Source organism: Pleurodeles waltl, chromosome 1_1 (assembly GCF_031143425.1).
Source record: "Pleurodeles waltl isolate 20211129_DDA chromosome 1_1, aPleWal1.hap1.20221129, whole genome shotgun sequence".
NCBI classification, from domain to species: domain Eukaryota; kingdom Metazoa; phylum Chordata; class Amphibia; order Caudata; family Salamandridae; genus Pleurodeles; species Pleurodeles waltl.
This window is the reverse complement of record NC_090436.1, coordinates 860,723,325-860,749,444: the sequence shown is the minus strand read 5'-3', so window position 1 is coordinate 860,749,444 and position 26,120 is coordinate 860,723,325. Positions and strand designations below refer to the sequence as shown.

The window sequence follows — 26,120 nt, the reverse complement described above, 5'->3', positions numbered from 1 at the left end:
CAATGCTATTGTTGAAATATATGAGGAGAAGGGTTTAATGCATTTTCTTTGTGCATAAGTAAATAGGCAGTTGCACTGATATCGTCTGGTAATTTATAGTAAAGCGTCAGTCTGTCGTGCTTGGTTGGGAAGAAAAATAAATTGATGAGAGTACATTCTATATCAGAAGGGGTCATTTCGAGTTAATATGCTAGGAAAAAGACTTGAAGAGGGATTACCTGTTATGTAGGATTAAAAGAAGTATATTAGAAGACTGAAATGAAAAGCAAAAATTCAGCCAAGACTTGCCAGGGTTTTGATAGTCAAGGAAGATATGTCCGTGCACAACAGATTGGTTTTCAGAGACACACTTATAATGGGGCATAACTGGTCTCGAAAGGCGTAGAGGATTCTTTTTGTTAAAAAAGAGAGCCATTGTGCACAAACATGTGTTACATCATTCTCAACAAAAGATTTACCAGAACATCCAACTGGAAGAAAGATATTGGAAACATGATCTTCAGAAGATTCTTAGAGCTTGTTAATTAACTCCCCCTGCCACACTGCGTATGTTACCCTTTGAGTTCTTGAGAGGAAGGAAGGCAAATATGTTGCTATCATCACACTGGATGACGCACCAAAAACAAAAGTGTGCACAGTCAGATACAGAAGGTATTAAAGAAAGTCAATCATGTAACATGAACAAAAGGAAGTTGAAGTATTATGTTATGTCGATTTGTATAGCGCACCCATATCCCCCATAAAAGTATCCAGGCATATTATTCTGTATCTCTTGTAGATCAGTAAAAAACTTTGTTTACTTTGCTGAGAGAGAGGAAAGTGGCATCCTGCTACACTTAACTGTTTGCTCTGTCTTCTGATTAAATGTTATATGCTGAGCTCTGTGTTCTCATTTTGCATTCTGTACTCCAAGTTGTGAGTTGAATTGTGATTAACATTCTATGGAGATCAGCCGTAAATGATAGTGTAGTTGTCAACCTTCAATAAGGAAGAGCTGAACGTTACAGAACAACTGTTTCTTCGATTCTTTCCTGCATTTTACATGTGTGACAGGCTTTGAACATGTATTGAGTAAACTATAGAATCATGTGGTTGTCTTGGCTACCTTAACTAGGACGATAGAGCCCTCACTTGCCCAAGCAAACTAAGAGTGTTGGGTCTACTACACAGTTACAGCTTTGCTAGTTATGGGGAGGGCTGAGAGGTGGAGCAAACCCTCCATCATGAGAGCAAGCTAACACCGGGAACAATGTGGTGGGTAATAGGATGAGCAGGCACTACCTATGAAAAGAAGGTTTGAGAAAGGTGGGGACTTTGTTGGGGTAGAAATGTTCGGTGGATGTACTTGCCTTATGTCATATTGTTTCAGAAACCTATAAAAGGGACTGAAAATTAAATGTCATTCACATAGTTAGCTAAAGAACCTACATCTAGGCCTAGCATTGTGGGCATGAAATATTCTATTTATTTCATACTAAACTATATACATTAAGTTTTATCCAACATAAGAAATCTCTTTTGGAAAAGGATACCTATTACTAGTTATATATGCTCATCTTATTCACTGGGGCAGAAACGGAGTACAAAATTCCAGTCTATGATTATAATACAATGCTAAAATTAAAAGCATCCCCTGTGATAAAAGAAATGATTATTCATCGTTATAGCACTAAAGTATTCCCTTAAGCTTTCTCAGCTTTGTGTATTGACTATTCTAGCCTTTGTAAAGCTTTACTAAATGCTATACCTATCAATGCAGCATAGAACAAAGTTATATCCTAACAAAATAATCTATCCTACATGGTTAGAAAACAGGAAGGCTGATGTCTCCGAGTCATAACACTGCAAGCTAAATGGGTAGATAGAACATTTCTGTTAACTTTCCAATTACATGCATTCAGACCAACAATTTTGAGTCTTAACTGTTGGCTGTCAGTGTCTTAGGGAATTATAGCTTCCATTATCTTCTCTCAAAATTGGATCCAATTGGTTCATAGTAGCTCTACCAGGTCCAGCTTTCACTCCAACAGTGGTACATTAATTTAAGGGTTGGCTCTGCTCAATCCGAATCAAGATTCCAAGACCTAGCACCAGTCTCACGATGTCTAATAATAACACGAGTGGAATCCTCAACAGGTGTCTAACACAAAAGCTCTACTCTGGGACCACCTCCATAAATGTTCCTATGGAAACCTGGTGAAGGCCCCCTACTTGATTCCACTCCAATCAACTGACCTCAGCCAATTATCTTACATAATGTGACAGGTAAGTACAAATGGATACTTAAGTACACAGATTAAGTTTACGTTTTCCTTTTTATTTGTCTTTTCCAACAATTGTCTCTCCTTTTTCTAGCTGTATTTAATTTTTCTTCCTCTATTTCTACTTGTCTGTATGTCTGTAGACTGTATTCTTCCTTTCTTTCTTCCCTGTTCCTTATTTCCTCTTCTCTGTTTCAGGTTGGCGCCTCAGGGATCCAGAAGTTCGGCCACCGTGAGAGGGAGAGAAAAATAGGAAGCCCGTTTTAAAAAGGTAGGTTTGTTTTTATGGTAGGTATTGCTCTTTCCTCTCTGGCTATTTTTCTCTCTTTCTGTTTTCTTTCTGGTACGTTTCTGTGCCCCTTTTCTTCCGTGCTTTTTAGTTTCTTGGTGAATCTCTACTATTCTCATTCTTTAAAGCCCTCTCACTCTAGTTTATTCCTGCATCTTACATGCCTTCTTTTGTGGTATACTGTCTCTCTTTTATGTTAGTGTCCCGTTTTCCCTACACCCAGTGCCTTTCCTTATTACGTACTTTCAGTGCTTTAGGTGGTCTTTTTAATAAATGAAAAAACATAGTGACAGCAAACAGTTAGTGCTCCCGATTTTGTGACTTTCGTTTTCTTTTACTTTCCTTCCCTCCCCCCAGCTTGTGGGATGTACCTGGTGGGGCCATGGTCCTTCTGGAACGTGGTTGTCTCCTTCGCGTGGTCTCCCTCTCAGTCTTCCGGATGTGAGGTCCACATCAGTGCTCCCTGCTGTCCCCCTCCGATTTCTGTCTTCTCCGTTGTCTCGCTTCAGCCGCCATCGTCCTCCTCAGTGTTTCCTCGTTTTCCGTTCGGTTCGTTCTCCTTTTTGGTTTCTCCGACCTCCCTTTTTTTGTCTCCCCGCCGCTGTCCTTTTTCTTCCCTTCTGCGTCTTCCGGGTTCTTGAGGCTCGGCCCCCTGCGCTGCAGAGCCCGCGTGACATAGAGGTTTGACCTCTACTCCGGTATGCTGAGCAGTGCCCCCGGGGTATGTCCGGTCTGGCGCGGCTCTGTGCGCCCCGTCACACACAACTTTTAGTAAGGCAAGCTTTAACAATATGTGATGCTACCACAGCCACTTTGCTTCTCCTGGCTAGACCAAGAACGTTCCACAGAGTGAAAGGATACAAAGCACGTCAAGAAACAAAACTACAGACATCCTGATCTGAATGTAAACAAACTAAACATAATTCAGGAATCTGATCCAAATGCCCCTCACATTGATGCAAAATGTGTTTGGAAAAAATATATAACACAACTGAAAGATTAAAACACTTGGTAAAATATTAGAAAGTATAGAAAATGTAATAAAAGCATAAACCTGAGATTGAAAATTGAAAAAGTGCCCCAAGAAGCCCTAAACTTCTTGCATACTATACACATAACAGTTTTTCAGACGTATTCTCAACCTTAATGTTTTGTGAAGACAAGACTCACTGAAGAGTTATTCATATATGCCAGAACTGAGAGCTATTTTAATGAAACCATGATGCTAGACCGGAATGTTACTTAACTAGTTACAAACCCCATTAGTTTCTGAAACACATTCTCTGAGAATATGAGGACAAAAATCCTGGTGCTCATGAGAAAAAGCAGGAAGAGAGTCATCCAATGATGTATTTTGACCCTTTGATAGGGTATTCACAAAACGTATTACTGGATATCTGCAGAGAGCAGATGTATGAGGATTTAGCCCCACCACCTGCTGTGAAATGGGAACTGCTAAGCAACATATCAATATGATAGAGTCCTAATGTAGGAAGTTGGCTCTGTATATACTATTTCAAAGTAAGAAATAGTGTGCACAGAGTCCAACGGTTCCCCTTAGAGGTAAGATAGTGGCAAAAAAGGATCATTCTAATGCTCTGTTTTGTGGTAGTGTGGTCGAGCAGTAGGCTTATCAGAGGGTAGTGTTAAGCATTTGTTGTACACACACAGGCAATAAATGAGGAACACACACTCAAAGACTTACTCCAGGCCAATAGGTTTTTATATTGAAAAATATATTTTCTTAGTTTATTTTAAGAACCACAGGTTCAAGATTTACAAGTAATACTTCAAATGAAAGGTATTTCACTTAGATACTCTAGGAACTTTGAATGATCACAATATCATGTACAGGCTTTGTAAAAATGGCAATAAGCTATTTCAAACGTGGACACAGTGCAACAATAAACAGTTCCTGGGGGAGGTAAGTAAAGGTTAGTTTTGCAGGTAAGTAAAACACTTACAAGTTTCAAAGTTGGGGCATAGGTAGCCCACCGTTGGGGGTTCAAGGCATCCCCAAAGTTACCACACCAGCAGCTAAGGGCCGGTCAGGTGCAGAGGTCAAAGAGGTGCCCAAAACACATAGGTTTCAATGGAGACCAGGGGTGCCCCGGTTCCAGTCTGCCAGCAGGTAAGTACCCGCGTCCTCGGGGGGAAGACCAGGGGGGTTTTGTAGGGCACCGGGGGGAACACAAGAAGGCACAGAAAGTACACCCTCAGCGGCACAGGGGCGGCCGGGTGCAGTGTGCAAACAGGCGTCGGGTTTTAGATAGGAAGTAATGGAGGGACCCGGGGGTCACTTCAGCGATGCAGGCAGGCACAGGGGGGGCTCCTCGGGGTAGCCACCACCTGGGTAGGCGGAGGGTCGCCTGGGGGTCGCTCCTGCACTGGAGTTTGGTTCCTTCAGGTCCTGGGGGCTGCGGGTACAGTGTTGGTTCCAGGCGTCGGGTCCCTTGTTACAGGCAGTCGCGGTCAGGGGGAGCCTCTGGATTTCCTCTGCAGGTGTCGCTGTGGGGGTTCAGGGGGGTCGTCTCTGGCTACTCACGGGCTCGCAATCACCGGGGAGTCCTCCCTGAGGTGTTGGTTTTCCGCAGGTCGAGCCGGGGCGTCGGGTGCAGAGTGGAAAGTCTCATGCTTCCGGCGGGAAACGTGAAGTCTTTAAAGTTGTTTCTTTGTTGCAAGAAAGTTGCAGGTTGTTGAACAGGGCCGCTGTTCACGGAAGTTTCTTGGTCCTTGGTTGCAGGGCACTCCTCTGAGGCTTCAGAGGTCGCTGGTCCCTGTTGGATGTGTTGCTGTTGCAGTTTTCTTCGAAGTTGGGAGACAGGCCGGTAGGGCTGGGGCCAAAGCAGTTGTCGTCTCTGTCTTCACTGCAGGGCTTCAGGTCAGCAGTCCTTCTTCTTGTTAAGGTTGCAGGAATCTAGTTTCCTAGGTTCTAGGGAGCCCCTAAATACTGAATTTAGGGGTGTGTTTAGGTCTGGGAGGGCAGTAGCCAATGGCTACTGTCCTTGAGGGTGGCTACACCCTCTTTGTGCCTCCTCCCTGTGGGGAGGGGGGCACATCCCTAATCCTATTGGGGGAATCCTCCATCCACAAGATGGTCACCTCAGCTCAGGACACCTTAGGGGCTGTCCTGACTGCTGGGTGACTCCTCCTTGTTTTTCTAATTATCTCCTCCAGCCTTGCCGCCAAAAGTGGGGGCAGTGGCCAGAGGGGCGGGCATCTCCACTAGCTAGGATGCCCTGTGGCACTGTAACAAAAGGGGTAAGCCTTTCAGGCTCACCGCCAGGTGTTACAGTTCCTGAAGGGGGAGGAGAGAAGCACCTCCACCCAGTACAGGCTTTGTTCCTGGCCACAGAGTGACAAAGGCACTCTCCCCATGTGGCCAGCAACATGTTTGGTGTGTGGCAGGCTGGCAGAAACTAGTCAGCCTACACTGGAAGTCGGGTATGTTTTCAGGGGGCATCTCCAAGATGCCCTCTGGGTGTATTTTACAATAAATTGCACACTAGCATCAGTGTGCATTTATTGTGCTGAGAAGTTTGATACCAAACTTCCCAGTTTTCAGTGTAGCCATTATGGTACTGTGGAGTTCGTGTTTGACAAACTCCCAGACCATATACTCTAATGGCTACCCTGCACTTACAATGTCTAAGGTTTTGCTTAGACACTGTAGAGGCATAGTGCTCATGCACCTATGCCCTCATCTGTGGTATGGTGCACCCTACCTTAGGGCTGTAAGGCTTGCTAGAGGGGTGACTTACCTATGCCACAGGCAGTGTGAGGTTGGCATGGCACTCTGGGAGGAGTGCCATGTTCCCTTAGTCATTTTCTCCCCACCAGCACACACAAGCTGGCAAGCAGTGTGCATGTGCTGAGTCAGGGGTCCCCAGGGTGGCATAAACCATGCTGCAGCCCTTAGAGACCTTCCCTTGCATCAGGGCCCTTGGTATCAGGGGTACCAGTTACAAGGGACTTACCTGAGGGCCAGGGTTGTGCCAATTGTGGAGACAAAGGTACAGTTTAGGGAAAGAACACTAGTGCTGGGGCCTGGATAGCAGGGTCCCAGCACACTTTCAAGTCATAACTTAGCATCAGCAAAGACAAAAAGTCAGGGGGTAACCATGCCAAGGAGGCATTTCCTTACACTTAACCCTTTCTACTTAAGTTTAAGACTCCAGTCACTGAAAAACAGGGACACACAAATGTATGTTGTTGTGAATATTTAATTTCCAAACAAATGCTACATCATAGGTCCTTGTTTCGGCTAAAAACCTTGCTCAGTATGCTTTTTGATCAAGCAAGGCAGCAGACACTTTTTGGATTATTCTAATACAAGCTAAGAAAAAATACAAACAGTGTCTGGTTCCTTTCTGTAGAACAGTTACATACACATACACCCCCACACACACACACAACTGTCATGTGCAGAGAACATGTTCACAGTTGCATATACATATCTAATATTTTTTAAATGCATTTTGATGCAAAATGATAGCTGAAAAGTACAAGCTGTTACATCTGGGCAAAATCAGTGTTTTGTCAGATAGTGACAAATGATTTATTTTCTGAAAAGTGGTATTTGAGGACAATGTGTGTATTCATTAAAATGGCAAGCAGGTGTTTGAATCTAGGAAGTAATCTGAAAATAAGCCCATATTTTGGCATCCATTTCATTTTTGAAAAATGAGAGATCATGTTAAACTGCAAACCCAAATTATCCACTGATGTTTAAGATACCACATAAACTGACAATCTTATCACAATAGCTATGCATCAATCTCTGCACTCCATAACAAAGTGAACTGCCTTGGGCATCATCCTCATAGCCAACAAATAGTCCCCGAAGACAGAACTCACACAGTCTTCAAACTGCAATTGTAACACATATGCTGGAAAAAAACATTCACTAGTCACATACCTCCCCACCAATTATAACCCAATATTAACCCTCTCTTGAACAGCAAATTCTAAACAATTCCAATAGTCAATCGCATAGTCTAGTTTTAAGTAAATAGTAGTTTGGTTTTCGAAAGAACTTGCCACTAAAATTGTTTTTCTTGATAACAAGGAATACATCCTCAAAACAGATCATGGACAGCCACTCATCCTTATACATCTGAAAATATTGGCAAATTTGGATGCAGTATTGTAGCACTTTCTACTTGACATTAAAATAGACCCTTTCACCACTTTGGATCTAGGTTGGGATGGGCAAATAGTGATCACAACAATAATTGTAATTGTACCAATGATGTTCCAAAGTTAGAACTTGGCTGCATTATACAACAGTAAGGATGCTAGTTTCACATTATAGAATACTTACTACAAGGATCAAATGGCGCTTACTCAGACCAGTCATCATCTTCTTTGCTCTGAGGATGTCTCAAGGTAACTCTAGCCTGCATGGTTCATGATAAACTCACTCTTAATAGACAAAAGAGAGAATTCCTGCATTTCATTCTTCCCCAGAAAGCTGATATTCCATGCCAGACCTGTGTTTTTTTTTAACCCCGACCCTTGATTAATTTACACCAGTCTTGTCTACCTAAACTTTAAGGTGTAAGTTGATCACAAGCCTTCATTTATGACACATAAACAAACTGGTTAAATTGTGTGGCTACTATGGTCTCCTGTTTAGAGAACTGCACATCACTTTTATTTCCATCTCAAAGGCACACGAGTCAGGAATGTCATTCTCTCAGGGCTCAACTAAGCCAACTCCCTCTACCTCTGACTGCTTTTCACCCTAATGAGCAAGATTAAAATCATTCAAATCTAAAATCTGCATCGTTTTCAATCTAAAACTAATCACCGCAGGAGAGGGTTTTTTAGAGAGAGAGATGCTGGTGAATTATAGAGGCTATGTAAAAATCAAGAATCACACTCATCGTACCTCATGACAATGACCTTGAATAATTAAAGTCATTTTCACCAAGCACACCAAAAGACTGAAATCAAAAGAGGTGTGTTATTTGGTATAATATTATACAAAACCCTACACTAAGCCCTTCAAGATGGAGAAAATGTTTTTACATGCAACTCAGTTCTCAATTATGGTTGTCTTCATTAACTTCATAAACACTTAATATCTGTATTTATGTGTGGGATCCACTCTACTACAATAGGAACAGCCAAAATGTTGTTAGGAATGCACACAATGTGTCAAGTATGGGTTATTATTATGCTCGGGATAGCCAAACATTTGTTAAAAAATGCAGTTCAATTATCAAGTATGGGCGAAAATGCTATGGATAGGCAAACCTATGTCAGGAATGCCTACAACATGTCAATTTTTAACAAAATCAAGGGACAGCCACGATGTTGAGAAGAGTATACCCAAAAAGTTGATACATCACTGTTGTGCCGCGTTGGCAGGAATGCCACCAATACTTCAAGGATAGTCCTAAGTGGATATTTGATTTGTTTAGACCGGTGTGGTTTTTGTTAACACAAGATGGCAATCATTCCCAAAACACTTTCTAACTTTAAAGCCCATATTAATTCCCCACTCCTAGAGCTATCAATACTGAGGGTATGGGCAGCTCCACGATCAGGGACAATCTAGCTCATTACAAGTTGGGCCTTAAGAAGTTAGCAAAGAAATTAATAATTTCTCGTCAGAATCCCCCAGGAACTTCTCATTTTGGCCTTGACATTGCACCTGGATTTTCAACAGCTGAAACCGTCAGGGGAAAGAAAAAGTCTCATATTTCCAATGGGTCCAGACACTGTTGCTGTCGGCTCCAGCAAAATTTAAATACACACCCATTATGAGGGCCCATGTAGGGAAGTCAACCCCGATATTTAACTATCACTAGGAACAGGACTTCTATCTACTAGAGCCATGTTATAATGCATAATGAGGGCAGGGACATGTACAAGTATTTTGCCCCTCAAAGACCCTGAGCCCCCTCCCACGGAAGGACTGTCTGAAGAATCAGCCATTTAGAGGTGAAGGCATGGACTTGGAGGCTGGTTTGAGGGCCACATGATTAATTGTTCTGAGCCCAGGGACAAACTGCCCCTTCTGGACCTGCTTGCACACTATAAGCTGAGCATCTAAGATATAAACAATGAACTTTTAATGACTGCTAACTTTAAGACCTCCATGACTGCATGCAGAGAGTGTGAGTGCACATGCAATCGGCTTAGCTTAATCGATTTGTCAACTTGCAAATCCAGGTGTGAATTGGAGATTCAGCAGCCAAAAGGATTTAGGCACTGCAACATAACTTCAATGATTCAGCAAAAAACACACTGAAAGACCAGAAGAATACAGCAAGGGCAGCAAAAGTCTTAGTTTTGGGGGTCAATGCACACAGTTGAGTTCTACAGAGGAACTGTGTTCAGAACCAGGCATCTGAATACTCCCCCGTACATAAAGTGTTTAGAATTCCCAGGAAGGGCTGTGGAAAAACTCAGTCCGTATTTGCTATAATAGTTGATTTGTCCCAACAAGACAAAGGAAGGAACTAACAACAATCACAGACAAAAAGAACCTTACACCAATTGGCAATGAAATTCATCTTTTGGACTTATGTTGTGCTACTGAATTGAGTTCGTCAAAAAAGAGTTTCAAACATGGGGCACAGAGGCCTTGCTGTGGCACCTCCATAAACTGTTAATGGTGAGGGAAGTTACTCTGTGAATATTCATAAGCAACTCATGATTTTATGGAATTGATTAAGTAACAGATGGACCTCAAATAGCAGGATGAAACCACTAATAAGCACAATACTCTTTGCTTGATTATTACCAGTCCTGTCGGGACAGTTTAAGTGATACTACTTTCTTGTATACTGTGGGAGGGTGGGGGTCATCCTCTGTTTTTAATACTGTCTTGACTACTGAATAGAACCTCACACTCACTTTCCCCATGAACCCTAATCTACCCTTCCATTAAAAGGGTTGCTGGGTGCAGTTTCTATATTCTTTGAAGTAGCATTCTGTATTTAGAGGCAACGTTGTAACAATTTGGGTTCTCCTTTGGTGATTTGTTATGGCAATGTAAATTGCCTTGTTATATATGATGTGTTATTCTAACAAATAAACATATTTAAACCTAATACACACTTGTAATTTGGCAATTTGTAATCAGTCCTCATACCCCAACATATTACGTTTACATACTACTTACTTGTAGTAACAAATATCTGTCCCCACACGGGTCCACCAAGATTTTGAAATTAATGCTTCCTGAACAGAGTACATCAGCGGTTGCATACCTTTCAAAATACCAAAAGAAACACATTGGTTTTACGCTGATACACTGCTGTATGTTATTTATTTATATCATTCAGCTATGCACTTAACACTTCCAGCAATTTCCATTTATTGTACATTTATTAATTTGGCATGGGATGCTTAACTCAAAATACTCTGCATATTTGTGAGTAGCAATTGTTGTATCCCAGTGTCATAGATTTTCTACAGGTTGCTACAATTTACACCATTTCCATGTAATGAAAAGAGGATCACACTGTGCAATGGACGTCTACTACATAAACGAATGCCACCTGTAACTATATTTGAATGTCATTTTTATATGTGTGCTCACAACAGTTATTACACAGTTTGCTAACATTAACTAAGAAGGGTAAAGCAAGGGGGCATGCAACAAAGCGCTAAATGTCAAGCACATATATATATATTCAAAACAAACAGCTGACAGCAACTGTAACACCGCCCTCCAGGAGAGACTTTATACTCTTTTAATTGCAGTCATATAAATCACCAACCATCACCACCGATGCGTTTCGACCTACTGGTCTTGTTCACGGTGTCTTAGTGTTTTTTCAATGTCTATTATTTATAATCTATTCCCTATTACCCAACTCAGTGCATTCTGGGACATGTAGTGAACTTTAAAACCTAATTCTTCAAATGAAAGGATACAACATCTCACAGTATTCCAAAGAGTGAAATATAAAATATAAAACCACATCTATGCAAAAACCTACGGAAAGCATGTTTGTCCACATTTGAAAAAACATAAATAAGACCCAGAAAGGAAATCCTGTATTGTAAACTGGTGTTAATTATTTTGACAATGGTCCTACTCTAAGGGGTTCACTCATCAAACCACAGTTATTAATCATAAGTATTCAAGTTCCTTCACTATCTATAAATGTTATTCCTATTTCCACTCTGCTATTCAGTCAGTAACACATATTTAAGGATGTTCCAGTTATTCACAAATATATCCATTCATACTCTATAATAGGCAATTGTATAGCTACATGGTATATGATACTGTGCATATTGTTGCATCCTGGATTATAAATGATAGTGAAGTTCCTCATCCCAATGAGACCCCTCTGGCTCTTGGTTCTTAGCTGTATTATAAATCGTGATTCCAACCGTCTTAGTTTCATCTCTCGGTCTCCTCTCCTCTCGTTACTGTCAATACTTGTGATTCCAAAGAATTTCATATCTGTCCAACTAACTTCATCATGTGTCATCAGATGTTTGGCCATGCATAAGTCAGATCCTTATTTTGCACAGCTCTAATGTGTTCAAAAATATGTTTTTTAAGGGGGCAGATTGTGCTGCCCACGTAGCGTAATCCACAAGGACATTCAATTATATATAGACCACATAGCTGGTATTGCAAGTGATCATTTTATTGATCATCAACTTGTTACCTCGGTAATCAAGGAATTCTTTCATGTTTGTCCCTATGTGGCATGCTTTGCACTTGCCACAGCATACAAAGCCAGTTGTTTGAGCTGTTAGCCAATTTGACTGTTTCTTCATCTGAAAATGGCTGTTGACCAATAAGTCTTGTAAAGACGGCACCTTTTTATACGTTACCATTGGTCTATCGCCAACCATTTTGCCAACATCTGGATCCTTTCTTATTACATCCCAGTATCTATTAAGGATGTTCAAAATTAGATGATTCTCCTTGCTGTATGTCATTACCAATCGTATGTTGGATTCATTCTTTGGTGCATTAGTCATTGGTTTATTTAGTAATTCCTCTCTTGTCCGAGATCTCGCTTTTAGTTCCCAAGATCTTATGTCTTTATATTTGTATTTTCTCTGGATAAATCTTTGTCTGGTTTCACTAAACTTTTGTTCCATTTCTTGTTCGGTGGAACAGTTTTGTTTAATCCTGATGAATTCTCCATATGGTATACTTTTTTTTTTTAGGGATATTGGGTGGAAACTGTCTCCATGCAATATACTGTGCATTGAGGTTGTCTTCCAAAATAAAGTTGTCTCGATTTGGTTATTCTCTATATATACTTGTACGTCCACAAATTGGACACAGTTAGTACTCATATTATATGTAAATTGTAGGCCCATATCATTTTGGAACTGACTGCAATGGGGAAAGCCTTTTTCGATGAAAGAGACTGCGAATTGCAAGAGTATAATGCTCAAATGACAGTTTCAAGTGCTGGGTAAAAATAAAAATCCAAATCGCATGAGGACACTGGTGGTGCACTAGGGACAATTACTCTTTGACACCTTCCATAAAGACCTACATTACTGGTATTCTGAAAATTTGCAAATGTTGTTAATTTTGGCAAGCAAACTCTCACAGCAGCTAAATGTACCCTTACTGAAGTGCATGCTAAGTCTGCTTTTTATAGAGGCAATAGATAGGAGGCAAAGTCTTGCACAGATGTTGCTTGGTGACGCTGATACAGTACTTGACATACCTCCTCTATCTGGCCACATAACAAACCATAACAATGGGCTTACAGGCTGTTTTAGAACTATAATGCACCCTTATGGAAGCTGAAGATACCCAAAATTTAAAACTTTAGGTGCCAAATCGCTTAATTCATTTATCTGTGATTGGGATGTTTTAGCTCACCTTTTAGTTGAAAGAGAAGGTCTGGACATAGAGGCGGTTTCTCGTGGCAATATACAGACATCTAAAAGAGTACTGCGCATCATATATGCCTTACTCTGATTACTGCTATAAGGATGAGCCTCATGGACGCCTAAATAATTTTCTTTACTACATGCAGTATCAGTGGTAGTTAGAAATTGGTATTCATATATTTCTGACCAGTTCATCAATAGCATAATGCAGATGGACTGTGGGTACTGGGAGGTAAAGCTTTTGCTTTCTCACACTCTGCAAAGAGCTGTCAAAGTACTGCTGAACTACTTGACTTTTGACCTCCCACATGCTTGCTTATTCATGCATCCTACTGAGCAGAGGAGCAATGTCATTGCTCTACTCATGAAAGTGTTCCACCTTGAAAAAGCCTTGATGGCAAATAGCCCAATGCCAGTTTATGTGATCCAACTGAGACAACTAAGGTGAGTGCATACCCCAGTGGTTTTGAATGGAATAAAATATGATCGACTGAGCACTGCCTGGTTGTTAATCAGTTTGTAAAAGATTCTGAACAATAACTGAACTGCCATCAAATCTAGGAGATAGCAAATTCTACTACTGAGGAGACCATTGGCCTCAAACTGTGAGGTGACCCAACTGTGCTTCCCATCCTGTAAAACAGCCGCCTATGGTGATGGTCACTTGCAGCTGGGGGCTTAGAAACAAACTAACCAGTAACAAGTTCTTTGTGTTCCACCTCTGCAGTTTAGCCAAACTATCAGCCCCACCTACACTATATCTTCCTACTACTCAGACACTTTTGTCCATCATTTGACTAGACATTCTTGCAATAGGAGCATGTGCAACCAAGCTTTAAGGACTACTGCAAATCAAGACGCAATTATTCTTATCAGTTGCATGTCCGTCAACACTGTCAAAAGAAGTGACATCTTATAAAGGGGACGCAGCCCTTGAAATACCATCAGCTATAACCCTCTCTGTGTTCAGATAGGCCCTGCCTGAGTATCAATCCCAAGAAAGGTTGCGATTCCTAGGGAGAGACGTGGCATTTTGTGGCACTTACTGGAAAACCCAATCTGTGGAGGACTGGGACTGCTTGCTGAGAGGAGCTAGCCATTGCTGTCATGTGTTGGCTTTTACCAACTAGTCATCCAGTCACAGAAATACAAGAATTAAACTGCATCAAAGACGCACCACAATGACCACCAGACATTTGATAAGCACTCTTTAGGCAGTTGAAACAGTTGACACTCCAAAAGGAAGTACTTTGAATTGGTAATGTGTGACAATTGCCACAAACCTGAGTCACTGGTAGTGTGCCAGGCGTATGAGGATGGGGAAGTAGGCATTCTGGAGATCAAGGATCACTATGTAGTTAAAGGCTTAAAGCAGCAGAATAACTCTCTGTAGAGTTGTCAATTTCAAGTGCTCTGAAATTATGTTTTGGTTGAGCGGTATGAAGTCGAGTATCAGCCTCAGTGTTGTGTCTTTTTTGGAGATGAGGAAGTAGAACCCATTCTCTAATGGTGGAACAAGTTCCCCTTTGAAGCAGTGTCTGCACTTTATCTTGCGGGATCCTTTAGTGGTCTTGACTGATGGTTTGCCAGCATGGTCGAATATGGAGCAGTGTGGTGGGGAACTCCAGTCAATAGACATGGGTGACAATAGGTAACACTCACTTGTATGAAGTGATATTTTTCCACTAACTGAGATATGGACTTATTTGTCTCCTGATAGGTGCTGTGTGATAAGTGGAATCTGAGGAAAGTCATATTTTGAGTTTACAGAGCTCCTGTTTGAACGCCCTGCCATCAGGAAAAGACTGCTGCAGCTGGCACTGCTGCATGCCTCTTTGGCACCTGTCCGTGTTTGCTGGCACCGACACCCAGACGTTTGAGGCTGGTGTTGTAGCACCCCCACAGCATTCACTCCTTGTATTTCTTTCTTTATCTTTTCTAACACTGCATTTACTTCTAGCTTGAAGATATGTACTCAAACAAAGGGTAGGCCAAAAAGGTGCTGCTGTACACCTGCTCTAAATCCATACACCCTTTACCACGCATGCGTCAGAAGATCTGAAGAATGGCCCTTATGTCTGACTCACAAAAGGTCATGTCATCAGCATCTAAGCACACCTGATATTCCCATTTGGCAGTACATGTGCATTTTTCTTTTAACAGTATGTTCTCTATAGCACCTTTTTGTATTACTTCTTGTGTCTCTTTTTATAAGACTTCAAGTTGTTGAGGTTTGTATTTTTTAGGCTTTGGTCTAATAAGTGCATGTTTCTTTATAAATTCTATACATTAGCTGTACTTTATTAAGTTAAGTAACTGTCCAATTTAACTGATTCCATTCTAAGCAAAGATGTTTTAGGCTGGCCTTCCTCTGGTGTTTGATGTTGTAGGGCACCTGTCCAGTCATCTATTGGATGGTGAGAAGCCTTGGGGGGCCTGGCATCTATTTCTGCAAAACATCTGTTCTTGATTGAAGGACTATTCACATGGTCCAGTTTGAAACAATGTGGCTTGTTGTGGTCTTTGAAATGTAGATGTGTTTCTTCCCTGTTGTCTTCTATCAGGGACATTCCACTTTTGAAGAATGCCTTGGTTTGCAAGGCCTCCATTGCATTGGCCATTTTAGCGGCCTTTTTCATCTCCTCCTGAGATTATAAGACGTGGGCACCAAACAATATTTCACCACTAAAAGCCATGTCAAAAACATTGATTTGAACTTCGCTTGAAATCAGATATACATAGCCACAAGTGTCTGTGTAGAATTCGACTGGACATTAGGTTTTTAGTGGTTGCATTTGCAGCGCCTATTGCTGATTTTAAACAGGTATCGTCAATGTTTTTACGGTCTTCTAAAATAGCCGTGCCTCTTTTGTGAAACTCTCTAAGAGGTGTTTAAATATGTCTTTTATCTCACCCCAATGTTGGTGAGCAAACCTCTCCAGAAGTGCAAGAGAACTGGATATGCACCTCAGAGTTGCAGTCTAACTTCTGCCTTTAGTCTTTTATCACTCTTGTCAGGAAGCAGCCCATGAGTGGCTGCTGACAGAGCGCTCTTGCTAGCCTTAGCCTCAATTAGTCTGTATCTACATATGATTTAAAGTATTGTAGATGGTGAGTAGAAGCCCTGTATTTCTTTTCTATTCTATTCTTTTCTATGCTGGGGATAACCCCGTTGCTGAGGCTGGTTTAAAGAATATCTCACTTTCCTGTTGCAAAATTCTAGGTAGCATGGGTAAGTAGTGGTGCCTCCTAAGCTGAGAAGTTAAGGTTTCTAACAGAAAACTGACATCCTCTTGTTCTATTTCCATCGGTACCCCAAATGTGTCAGCTGCCCTTTAGATAACTTTCTGATATAATGTGATGCTATCTGGAGGAGAAACTCTACTTTTGGTAAAGTTCAATGACTGTCTAAGGTCAATGTGTTTCTATCTCTTGCCAAATTGTGTCATCTTCTTCCTGTATGTAAAGTTGTATTTCTGTATCTTCTGTCCCTTGTGTGACACCTGACTTCTCACCTAGTAAATATTCTTCTCCCATAAACCCCTGTGGGGTTGACGGAGGTATCTTTTCTTCTTATTTTACATCCTCAGTGTCTACACCTAGGTCATTTAATCTCTAAAGCTAGTGTCTCCTAAAGGCTCTACTTCTTTGTCTTGAGTTCATCTATCCCCCCATCAATCACTATTTTAATTCTGCTAGTTTCAATAACTTTTGTTTCAGAGGGGCATTGTTATCAGCATCAATGGCTTAGTTTTTTTTCACCCTTGATCTTGTTCTGAACTCAATTTCAATAGTCTTTCTTTTGTCTTGCAAACCCAATTGTACTCTGAAGTGGAGTCATAAGATCCTCCCCATTTCCCAAGCTTGATCTTGCTCTGAAGTTGTGATTGTAGGTTTATGTTTTGTTTTTCCGAGTTGATAATAAGAAGTCTCTATGGTTTCAGCTTCAATCATGCTCCGACATGAAATCTAAGGGTTCATGAACCTCAATCACTTTCAGGTGTCAGGTCTTAGGTTCTGGGTACCTATTTAATGCAATTCCTTTGCCTGGATAATAAAAGATGAATTCTATGAAGGTCTCCAGAGTAGTGTTCTTAAGACACTGACATTTTTTTGCTTGACTTTGTATCTTTAGCAGACCTGTCAAAGTATATTATTAGTGGCATTGAGGAATTGGTTTCTTTATATTTAGTAATGCTCTTTTCAGCAGTTTGAATCTCTGCCACAAAGATTTCAGATATAAGAATCTTGAGACAAGAATTCTTCCATAGATGGGGCTTCTTTTTCTGCCTCGCTTACACTGAGCACATCATATCCATTTTTGCCCAGTGTGGCAAAAAGAATTAGAGTTGTTGGCTTGAAAGATGAGCAGCATTACGTACTCTAAAGTATCGTCTCATAAAATGCCTAACATATATACTAGGTGTTTGTTGTTTATGGCAAACCTTCAAGTGCAGTTGGAGTAGACTTTAGAGAGTGTGCCCATAATGTAAAATGCTATTTGAGGAGTCTCCAAGACAACACTCCTAGCAATACTCTTTCTCCAGCCCAGGCGAAGCTCATGGTGGGTTTATAACCTTCATTTAAAATTAGATAGACCAGTCAAATTTCACAGGTCAAGTTACAGATTGTTACTTCAATTAATCCCTGCCACTATAAGAACTGTGACCCTCAGGTGTTAGGCTTGATCTTAGACACTTCCAAAGAGTGTTTATTCAAATGTCTGTTTGTCTGTAAACAGATGTGTGAAGCATGTTTGTTTCTGATGGTAGGGGTAACCAACTATATGGACTTATACAGCATGGTTAATATTCTGAAATTAAAGTTGTTGGCAACCAGAAGCCAACTGAGCCCCTAAGGGGTGTATAGTTTTCACCTGTCAAGGTTGTATTCTGGAAGGCAAGAGTATGGGGGTAGCTAACTGGGGGTAGTTAGGAAAGTCCCTAACCTATCCTATTAGGCCAAAGAGCCAACAAAGATTATCACTATGTTTTTTACTTCCTTGGTGGGGTTGATAACATCTCCACACAAGTTCCAGTGGCTGTGTGTCATTCTACATTTGTTGATTTCTCAATATGAGCTTATCACCTTTATTTTGCTGGTACTTAGAGAGAGCCGGAAAGCCTTCATCCAGGTCTGAATCTTCTCCATACGACAAGAGATAAGGCCATGGACTCTGCTGCAAAGTCACCAAATAACACAGGCAGGTAGGTCTGTGTTGGTGGCAAAAATGTGGAAATTTACCCTGCGTTTTTAACATCTCATGTAAGGGTTTCACAACAAGAAGCATTGTGAGCCTGGTGGGAATCCACATAGTGATGACACCAAACGGGCAGAAAGGCCATCAAAATCACTGTGTGTGGGATGGACTTCTAAAAATTAGTTAACCACTGGAATGGTGGCAGAGACACACAAAAGTGATCAAAGTGGTGTGTTCTACACTGTTCAATGTGGCAGAGAGCTCCAGAAACACTCATCTGCAATCTTGACAAATTTCTTTCAAATGCCCAAAATAATTTTTTCAACTACAATGTGTCCAGAATCCTGTCTGCAGAACACCCAAACATGAGTTTCCTCCAAATGATAGATCAGCTGCTTAGCAACCACATTTCCAGTGATTTTAGTTTAGAAAGGTGTGCTGATAATCCAGTTAGAAGGCTCAGCTAGATTCAATCAACATTAAAAAAGTTCATGGCAGTGTATTAGTCTCATATTAAAAAAAATGGATAATGGCTTAAAAATACGAGCACCTGAGTGAGGTAATTGTTTGAAGAGCCCATTAAGAGGCCCCCTCCTAGTTACGTGGTGGGTAAAAGTACATAAATGACAAGACCTGGTAGAATCATGTTAGAGATAAGATAAACAAGCCCAAATGTAAATTCATACTCTACATCAAATAAGAGGTGCAGGCTGAAATATGATTTAGCTCTAGGATATAGGGGGTCATTCAGACCTTGGCGGACGGCGGAGGCCGTCCGCCAAGGTACCGCCGACAAATGACCGCACCGCGGTCAAAAGACCGCGGCGGCCATTCAAACATTTCCGGCGGGCGCTCTCCAAAAGAGCGCCCGCCGGCCCAGCGGAAATGCCCCTGCAACGTGGACGCCGGCTCAGAATTGAGCCGGCGTAGTTGCAGGGGCATTTCAGTGTCTGCAAAGCAGACACTGAAATACTTTGTGGGGCCCTCTTACGGGGGCCCCTGCAGTGCCCATGCTATTGGCATGGGCACTGCAGGGGCCCCCAGGGGCCCCGCGGCACCCCCTACCGCCATCCTGTTCATGGCGGGTTTCCCGCCATGAACAGGATGGCGGTAGGGGGTGTCTGAATCCCCATGGCGGCGGAGCGCGCTCGGCCGCCATGGAGGATTCAATGGGGCAGCGGTAAACCGGCGGGAGACCTCCGGTTTACCCTTTCTGACCGCGGCTGAACCGCCGCGGTCAGAATGCCCTTGGGAGCACCGCCAGCCTGTTGGCGGTGCTCCCGTGGTCGGTGACCCTGGCGGTCACCGGCCGCCAGGGTCAGAATGACCCCCATAGTTCTTAAACGGAGGAAATGGGGCTAGGGAAGAGAAACACAATGCACATTGGAGAATTATCTTGCAGTGGTTGTGGTTGGTACATGTCTCTCTCATGGGCCATTGGGAAACAGAACATGCTGTAGGACCAGCTAGTCTGGCTATAATGACAAACACACATGATTAAGCTGGGAAATAGGTGCATATGAATAGCAGCACAATTCCCATTCTCACATACGTCACCTGATAGCTGTTAAACTCAGAAAGTTCCTGGAGACTTTACCTGAGCTCTGGACCACCAGGAGATGCTGTCAGTGACAGCACTGTGTCAGACAGTAACCTTCTGTAGAAGGTCCGAGGTGACAGCAGGAACCTTCGGCAAATGCGAAGCAAAGTAGGAAACATGAGGAAGTTAGGGAAACAAAACAAAGATGCAGGATACCCAAACATGGTGAGAGAACTGAGCATACATGAACATAGAACCAAGCAGTTGTGAGGCAATATGTTACTGCTATCTGGCTGCTTAAACTGGTCCTGGATGCTGTCATGTTCTTGCTCTGACTGGTCCTTTTTCTCTGACTGATCTGGAAGACCCCAATCCCTGTAGCTGAGCGCCAGCTGACACTGCTCGGTCTTCTAGAAGATCCACATCCCTTACTTGACTGATTACTTTTTCTACCTGTAGTTCTTACTGTTGGTCTGTTCTGAACTCCTGTATTACCTTGCCAAGTCATAACACTAGGGGCACAAGTGGTCTGGGCTGGAAACCTCAGCTTGGACACTGTCTTGTAAGTATATCCCCATCATTTCTGAGTGACGTTTAGAACCAGAAGAACAAGTTACTTACCTCCTCGACCTCAGCCTGCCCTCCAACCTTGGCGTCAACAGAGAGTTAGCCGACGTCGACTTCAAGACAGATGGACGTCGGTATCATATGAGGCGATGTCACTGGCGCCAAACCAGCACCCTCAGCTTGATAGAAAGGCTCAAACCGAGCAGACTTGTATGGAGCCGGAGAGCCCAAGGAAAACGCTAATGGTCCTGTGAGACTAGCTGGTGCACCAGCAGGGGCCATAGCTTTAATAAAAATGCTGAACATAGCATTCAGAAAAGCAACCAGATCCACTCCCGGAGTCGGGAAGGCAGGAAACCTTTGTTCTTCATGCGGCGTTTGGGTCGGATCCAGAACCTGTGCCACCGACTCCTGAACCAACACAGGCGAAAAATTAGTTGGAGGACTTGCCGGGAAGTCGACCACCTCGATGAGCTATGGCGCCGGAGAAGCCTGAGGACTTTGAGCTTGGGGAGTAACAGTAGGAATGACCTCCCATGCTGTACGACGTCGTCTAGAGGGAGACCGAGATCGAGACCGATCTCTAGAAGAACCTTTCTTCACCTTTGCTAAGAAGAGCTTAGCTTATCTTTCTTTCAACGCCTTTGGATTCATCCTTTGGCAAGAAGCGCACCCTTCCACGTCGTGGTCTGAACTAAGACATCATAAACAGTTTTCATGAGAGTCCGTGACTGACATATGACCCCCTCACTCACCACAAGGCTTAAAACCTGACTTCTTAGGTGGCGACATTGTTAACAGGTACAATAAGACACCTTCGAAACAGTAACTGTTCGAGAGCTAGGTAGAAAACCGTTAGTGTCGAAGGCACGGAAAAAAGGGAACTGACGTCAGCACGCTGATGAGGACCTTTTTATTGCCACAATGACGTCAGACGGAGTTGTGTGCAGAGCCGTGCAACTGCGACATCCTCGTCGACGTGAAGAGCTGGGAAGAAAGTTTCCGTCGAATGCTAGCGCATTGGGAGAATTCATTAGGTGAGGAACCCACAGGTAGCTGTATCTGTCAGAAGTATAATTCTTTGGTCATGGCTATGCACCATGGCTTTTCTAGCTGAAGCAGCACCTATTCTGCCTTTCCTCTGCATGTAAATATAATCCCTCCAAGGAATAATATTTCAAAAGGGATGTATGCTTCCTGTTATCAACGGAGCCAAAATATACAGAAAGAAAGATTTATTTTGTTAACAATAACTGCAGGCTCAGTTAAAGGCACTTTCCTCAGAATATAGTAAAATGTCATTTTAATTATATATCTAAATTTGTAATTAAAATCACAGGATGGGCAGAAGCAGCATGAACAACACTGATTATAAACAAAAGCTGCCTAGAAGCAAAACTAATAGGTGTTACTATTAAACTACTTAATGATATTCTTCATTGACCCCCAAAGGAGTTAAAGGCCAAGCCTGCTCTCTTGGTATAAAAACATGTGTCCTACATCTCTGAGCAAGCATTCATCCCCACTGAACTACCTTAACTGGTTTACAGCTTTTTTCTCGTGGTCTCTACCCTGCTGATGCTACCATCCATGCCTTTACAACACAGGCCTTTTTTGGCACTGTCACCTAGTGCAAACGTCAGGCACCTATAGAGGAAAGGGTGGCATCTGGCCTCAAAATATTCAAATTCAAAATAATCAACATATTCATACCTAAAGACCCATCACCAGATTTCAATAAAGCATTCCTTCATGAATTATTACATTTGCACAGGCTTTTCTCTTCTGACTGGGGAGTATGCCTAATGCTATTCTGTTTCAATGTTACAAGCCTCCACCACAACCGGATGACAAGGAAAAACGAATTAAATAAATATGACAAGCGACCAGCTGTCCCTCTTTGACTTCCCAAACCATGAGAAGGGCAGAGGCTGAAAGTAAATAGTAAAGAAATTCTAATCAACAATACCCACAAATTAGCTTTTGCTCACCATAGTTAAACTGACTGTTGGACTTTTCACAGTTGATAATATTGAAGCGGTATCCAACACCTGGTCGCATTCCACTCACTTCAAAATAAAACCACTGATGATAATGGTTACTATTTATATCGGAGTTCAAAATGAGGTCATATTCGTACCTAGAAATGTATAAGAAACATATGGCTTAGTACTTAATTTTGAATGTTTGTCATGTTAAATTATAACATAAATACAACTTACTTCCTAATCTGAATAGCCTTCCGGAGATTTCCAGATTCAAATTTAGAATTAAATTTCAAAATCTCGCTCTCCTCTATCACAGGACAGCTGAAATAGAAATAAACAGATTACCAGGAGATCCTAATTTTCAAAATTAATATAGTTCTGAGCTTTAGTGATTGAGTCTGAGACCTAAGCAAATCCATAAAACAGCTCAATATCACCTGATATACTTTTTATCAGTTTAAGAGGTCGACAAAACGTCGCAAATCAAGCAGAAATCGCACCAGAAATACTCTTGTTTTACTTAAAATCAGATATAAAAAAGCCAACAAAATACCAAGGGATGACTAAGTAAGTGAAATATACATCAGTTGATTTGTTTTTAAAGGGCCTGATTACCACCTTGGCAGATGGGATATTCCGTCACAAACGTGACGGATATCCTGCCTGCCGTTTCAAAGAACATAATAGAACTTGTAATGCAGCGGACAGAATATCCATCACGTTTGTGACAGAGTATCCCATCCGCTAAGGTCATAATCAGGCTCAACGTATTGCATTTGACAAGATACGGCAAGCTTAATAGAAATCATGAAACACACGAATAAATCAAACACAAATTTAAATGTTTCTGAGAAAATAAAGAACAATGTTACATGGTCTGAGGAAATTGTGTAACTTTTTTAATTCAGCTCTGAGTAATAGCATTTCAAGTTAGTGTCTACATCAGATGGAGAGTAGGTTGCTGACATAACCTCAACTTAATATTAGGGAGTAAATAGTGTACATGTTGAGCACGACTGAAAAACAGAGGTACCTTTAATCTGATTTACATGCCAATAACTAGCAGCGTCTGCACTAAAGAATAACAACCAGGATTCATCAAAACAAGAAACAATGTGAAGGTAAAAACTAGCTAGCAAAGAGTGGAAATGGACAGTAAAAGCAATAGGCAAAAAGACATTTAGAAATCTCTAACATACTCAACAACTAATACCTGAACTGCTTGGTAAGAGGTGGTTAGGCTAGCCTCCTACAAAATATACACGTCCCAGAAACATTGCTCAAAACTGAACACTTCCTTCAATGCACTGCAGATCTCACTACATGAGTGGAAATGGCATTCCCCAAAGAAGAATGTGTTTCTGCAGTGTTGTGATCAGCTGCACATATCCTTTGATATCACACCTTGGGCCTCAACCTGGGTTTTCAGACCTTTTAGTAGGACATGTGTCATCGGGTGCCACAGTTTTCTGGAATAGGTTGTGGGGCATGGGTTTCCTTTGGAGTAAAAGTCAGTTAGTTATAGCGCTCATAAATTTGACCCCTCAGGAAGAAGAAGCTGCCTACAGGAACAAATTTTAGTGCTGCTAAAAACAAAAATGAAAAATTAAATCTTCTAATACTTTCCACCTTGGTACTCTGAAGAAGTCTAGCCGGGAATTTTCCACCCTTTCACATAGTCACAGGATACATGTCTGCTTCTAAACAATGATATTCCTTTTTAGAGGTGAATCAGACTATGCGATGTCTAGGCAGATGGGATGATCCTTTGACTTAACCAAGCACTTCGCATTCTTCCCAGTACAGTGGAACCACGACCAAGATGCAGAGCCACTCTAAAACAGTGGTTCCCAACCTTTCTGTGGACCCCAATTTTATCATTACTAGAACCTGGGGACCCCCACTGAATCATTACTGGAATCCGGGGACCCCCCAATGAGTCATTGGGGACCTAAACTGTTAATATTATTTAATTTTCTGAGCAGTCGCGGGCCCCCTGAGTAGGCTTCACGGACCCCCAGGTGTCCCCGGACCACAGGTTGGGAACCACTGCTCTAAAACACTGTGTGTCTCCTTTACTGGAGACTGGTGTAGGAATCTACTGGGACTGTACTAAAAGAATTTCATTCACACTTAGAAGCATTCAGAAGATATAATGAGGGCTCAGTTGTATCATATCTGCTTCCAAACAGGCTTTTAAACCCTAGCCAAAGGTTTTTACAATCGTATATGAAATGTGAAAATGCAACTGACATAACTATAAGCAGCAAAGAAACAATTTAAAAAAGAAGGTAATACCAAAGCGACATACATGATGGAGCTTTGCCACAAAACAGTCGGAGAGAATGGTGCTAATATTTCTTGGTTTTTAGGCATTAAACCGATAGGCTGTGTGATTTTTGGAACAGTTAAAAATGTAACATTTTAAATGTACTTTACAGTGTCATTCAGTCTTCTACATCAATGTGAACAATGCGGTAAACTTGTTGTTCACCTATTTCAAATGGTGAGCTTCTTAGGAGGTGAGCACAAACAGTGTGCACTGCTGTGGTGGTGCTCACAATAACCCTCACATTCTACCTACTAGTAACAGGCACTTCTGAGGCTCTATCAGAGAGCCTTTATGTTGAACTAGTACACAGGTATGTCTAACAACCACACTGAATTTCGTAGAAGGGTTTTTAAGTCCTTACACTCGAGTAGTGATATTGGAAAATTATGTCATTACTCCACTTCATCCTTTACAGTGGCAAGAGTTTGGTAAAAACAAACAAAATGAAAAATATCAAATATACCAACCTTGGATTATCGAGATCGTACACAACTCTATCTATGATGTCATTTGGATGAATCATACGCTCTATATCTTGGGCTATCTTGGTCCTGGAATCATAAGTAAGAAAAAAATTGAGTTAACTCTGCCTTTATCTAACATATGCAGATATAAGAAGGTTACACCGGTCTTGAGACTGGAAACTTAAATTAAAACAGTTAATAATTCACATTTTCCTTTCAGTGAATAAGAATTTAGCTAAATTAAGATATTTCCCTATAATTATCTGGAACTCATTTATCCAAAGAAATTGTGATAACTAATGTACGGTTTAGTCCACAGCTGAACTACTAACTCAGATCAAGATGTGTAGGAAAATGTTTCTAGTCATTAAAACAGTCTGTCTGGCTAGTGTACTGTTTGTGAGGACACAGAGTGACATGTAGCAAATAAGAATTTTCTGTCTAGAGAACTGGGAGTACTTTAGTGGATTTCCTGGTAACTAGGATTCCACTCATCTGTGGCTGTCTACCTGGCTGGGGAGCAGGGCTGTTATCATTTGGGAGCATTGTCTATATACTGAAGTACTTCCACATTGAATAATGGAAACAGATATAGGCAAACATGGATCACTGGCGCACTGTCCTATGATGCAGCAATAGA

General features: G+C 41.7%; 1 protein-coding gene across 7 annotated transcripts in view; it reads right to left on the bottom strand.

The window, feature by feature from the left end:
* Positions 1-26,120, bottom strand: part of AGTPBP1 (ATP/GTP binding carboxypeptidase 1) — an 863,873-nt gene that overhangs the window by 246,589 nt on the left and 591,164 nt on the right. For all 7 annotated transcript variants that reach the window (XM_069229549.1, XM_069229567.1, XM_069229576.1 and 4 more), the window contains 4 exons: positions 25,484-25,567; positions 22,919-23,005; positions 22,688-22,836; positions 10,688-10,775 (listed from right to left, as the gene is read on the bottom strand). In XM_069229549.1, coding sequence (XP_069085650.1) covers positions 10,688-10,775; positions 22,688-22,836; positions 22,919-23,005; positions 25,484-25,567 — 408 coding nt within the window. The remainder of the gene's footprint in view (positions 1-10,687; positions 10,776-22,687; positions 22,837-22,918; positions 23,006-25,483; positions 25,568-26,120) is intronic.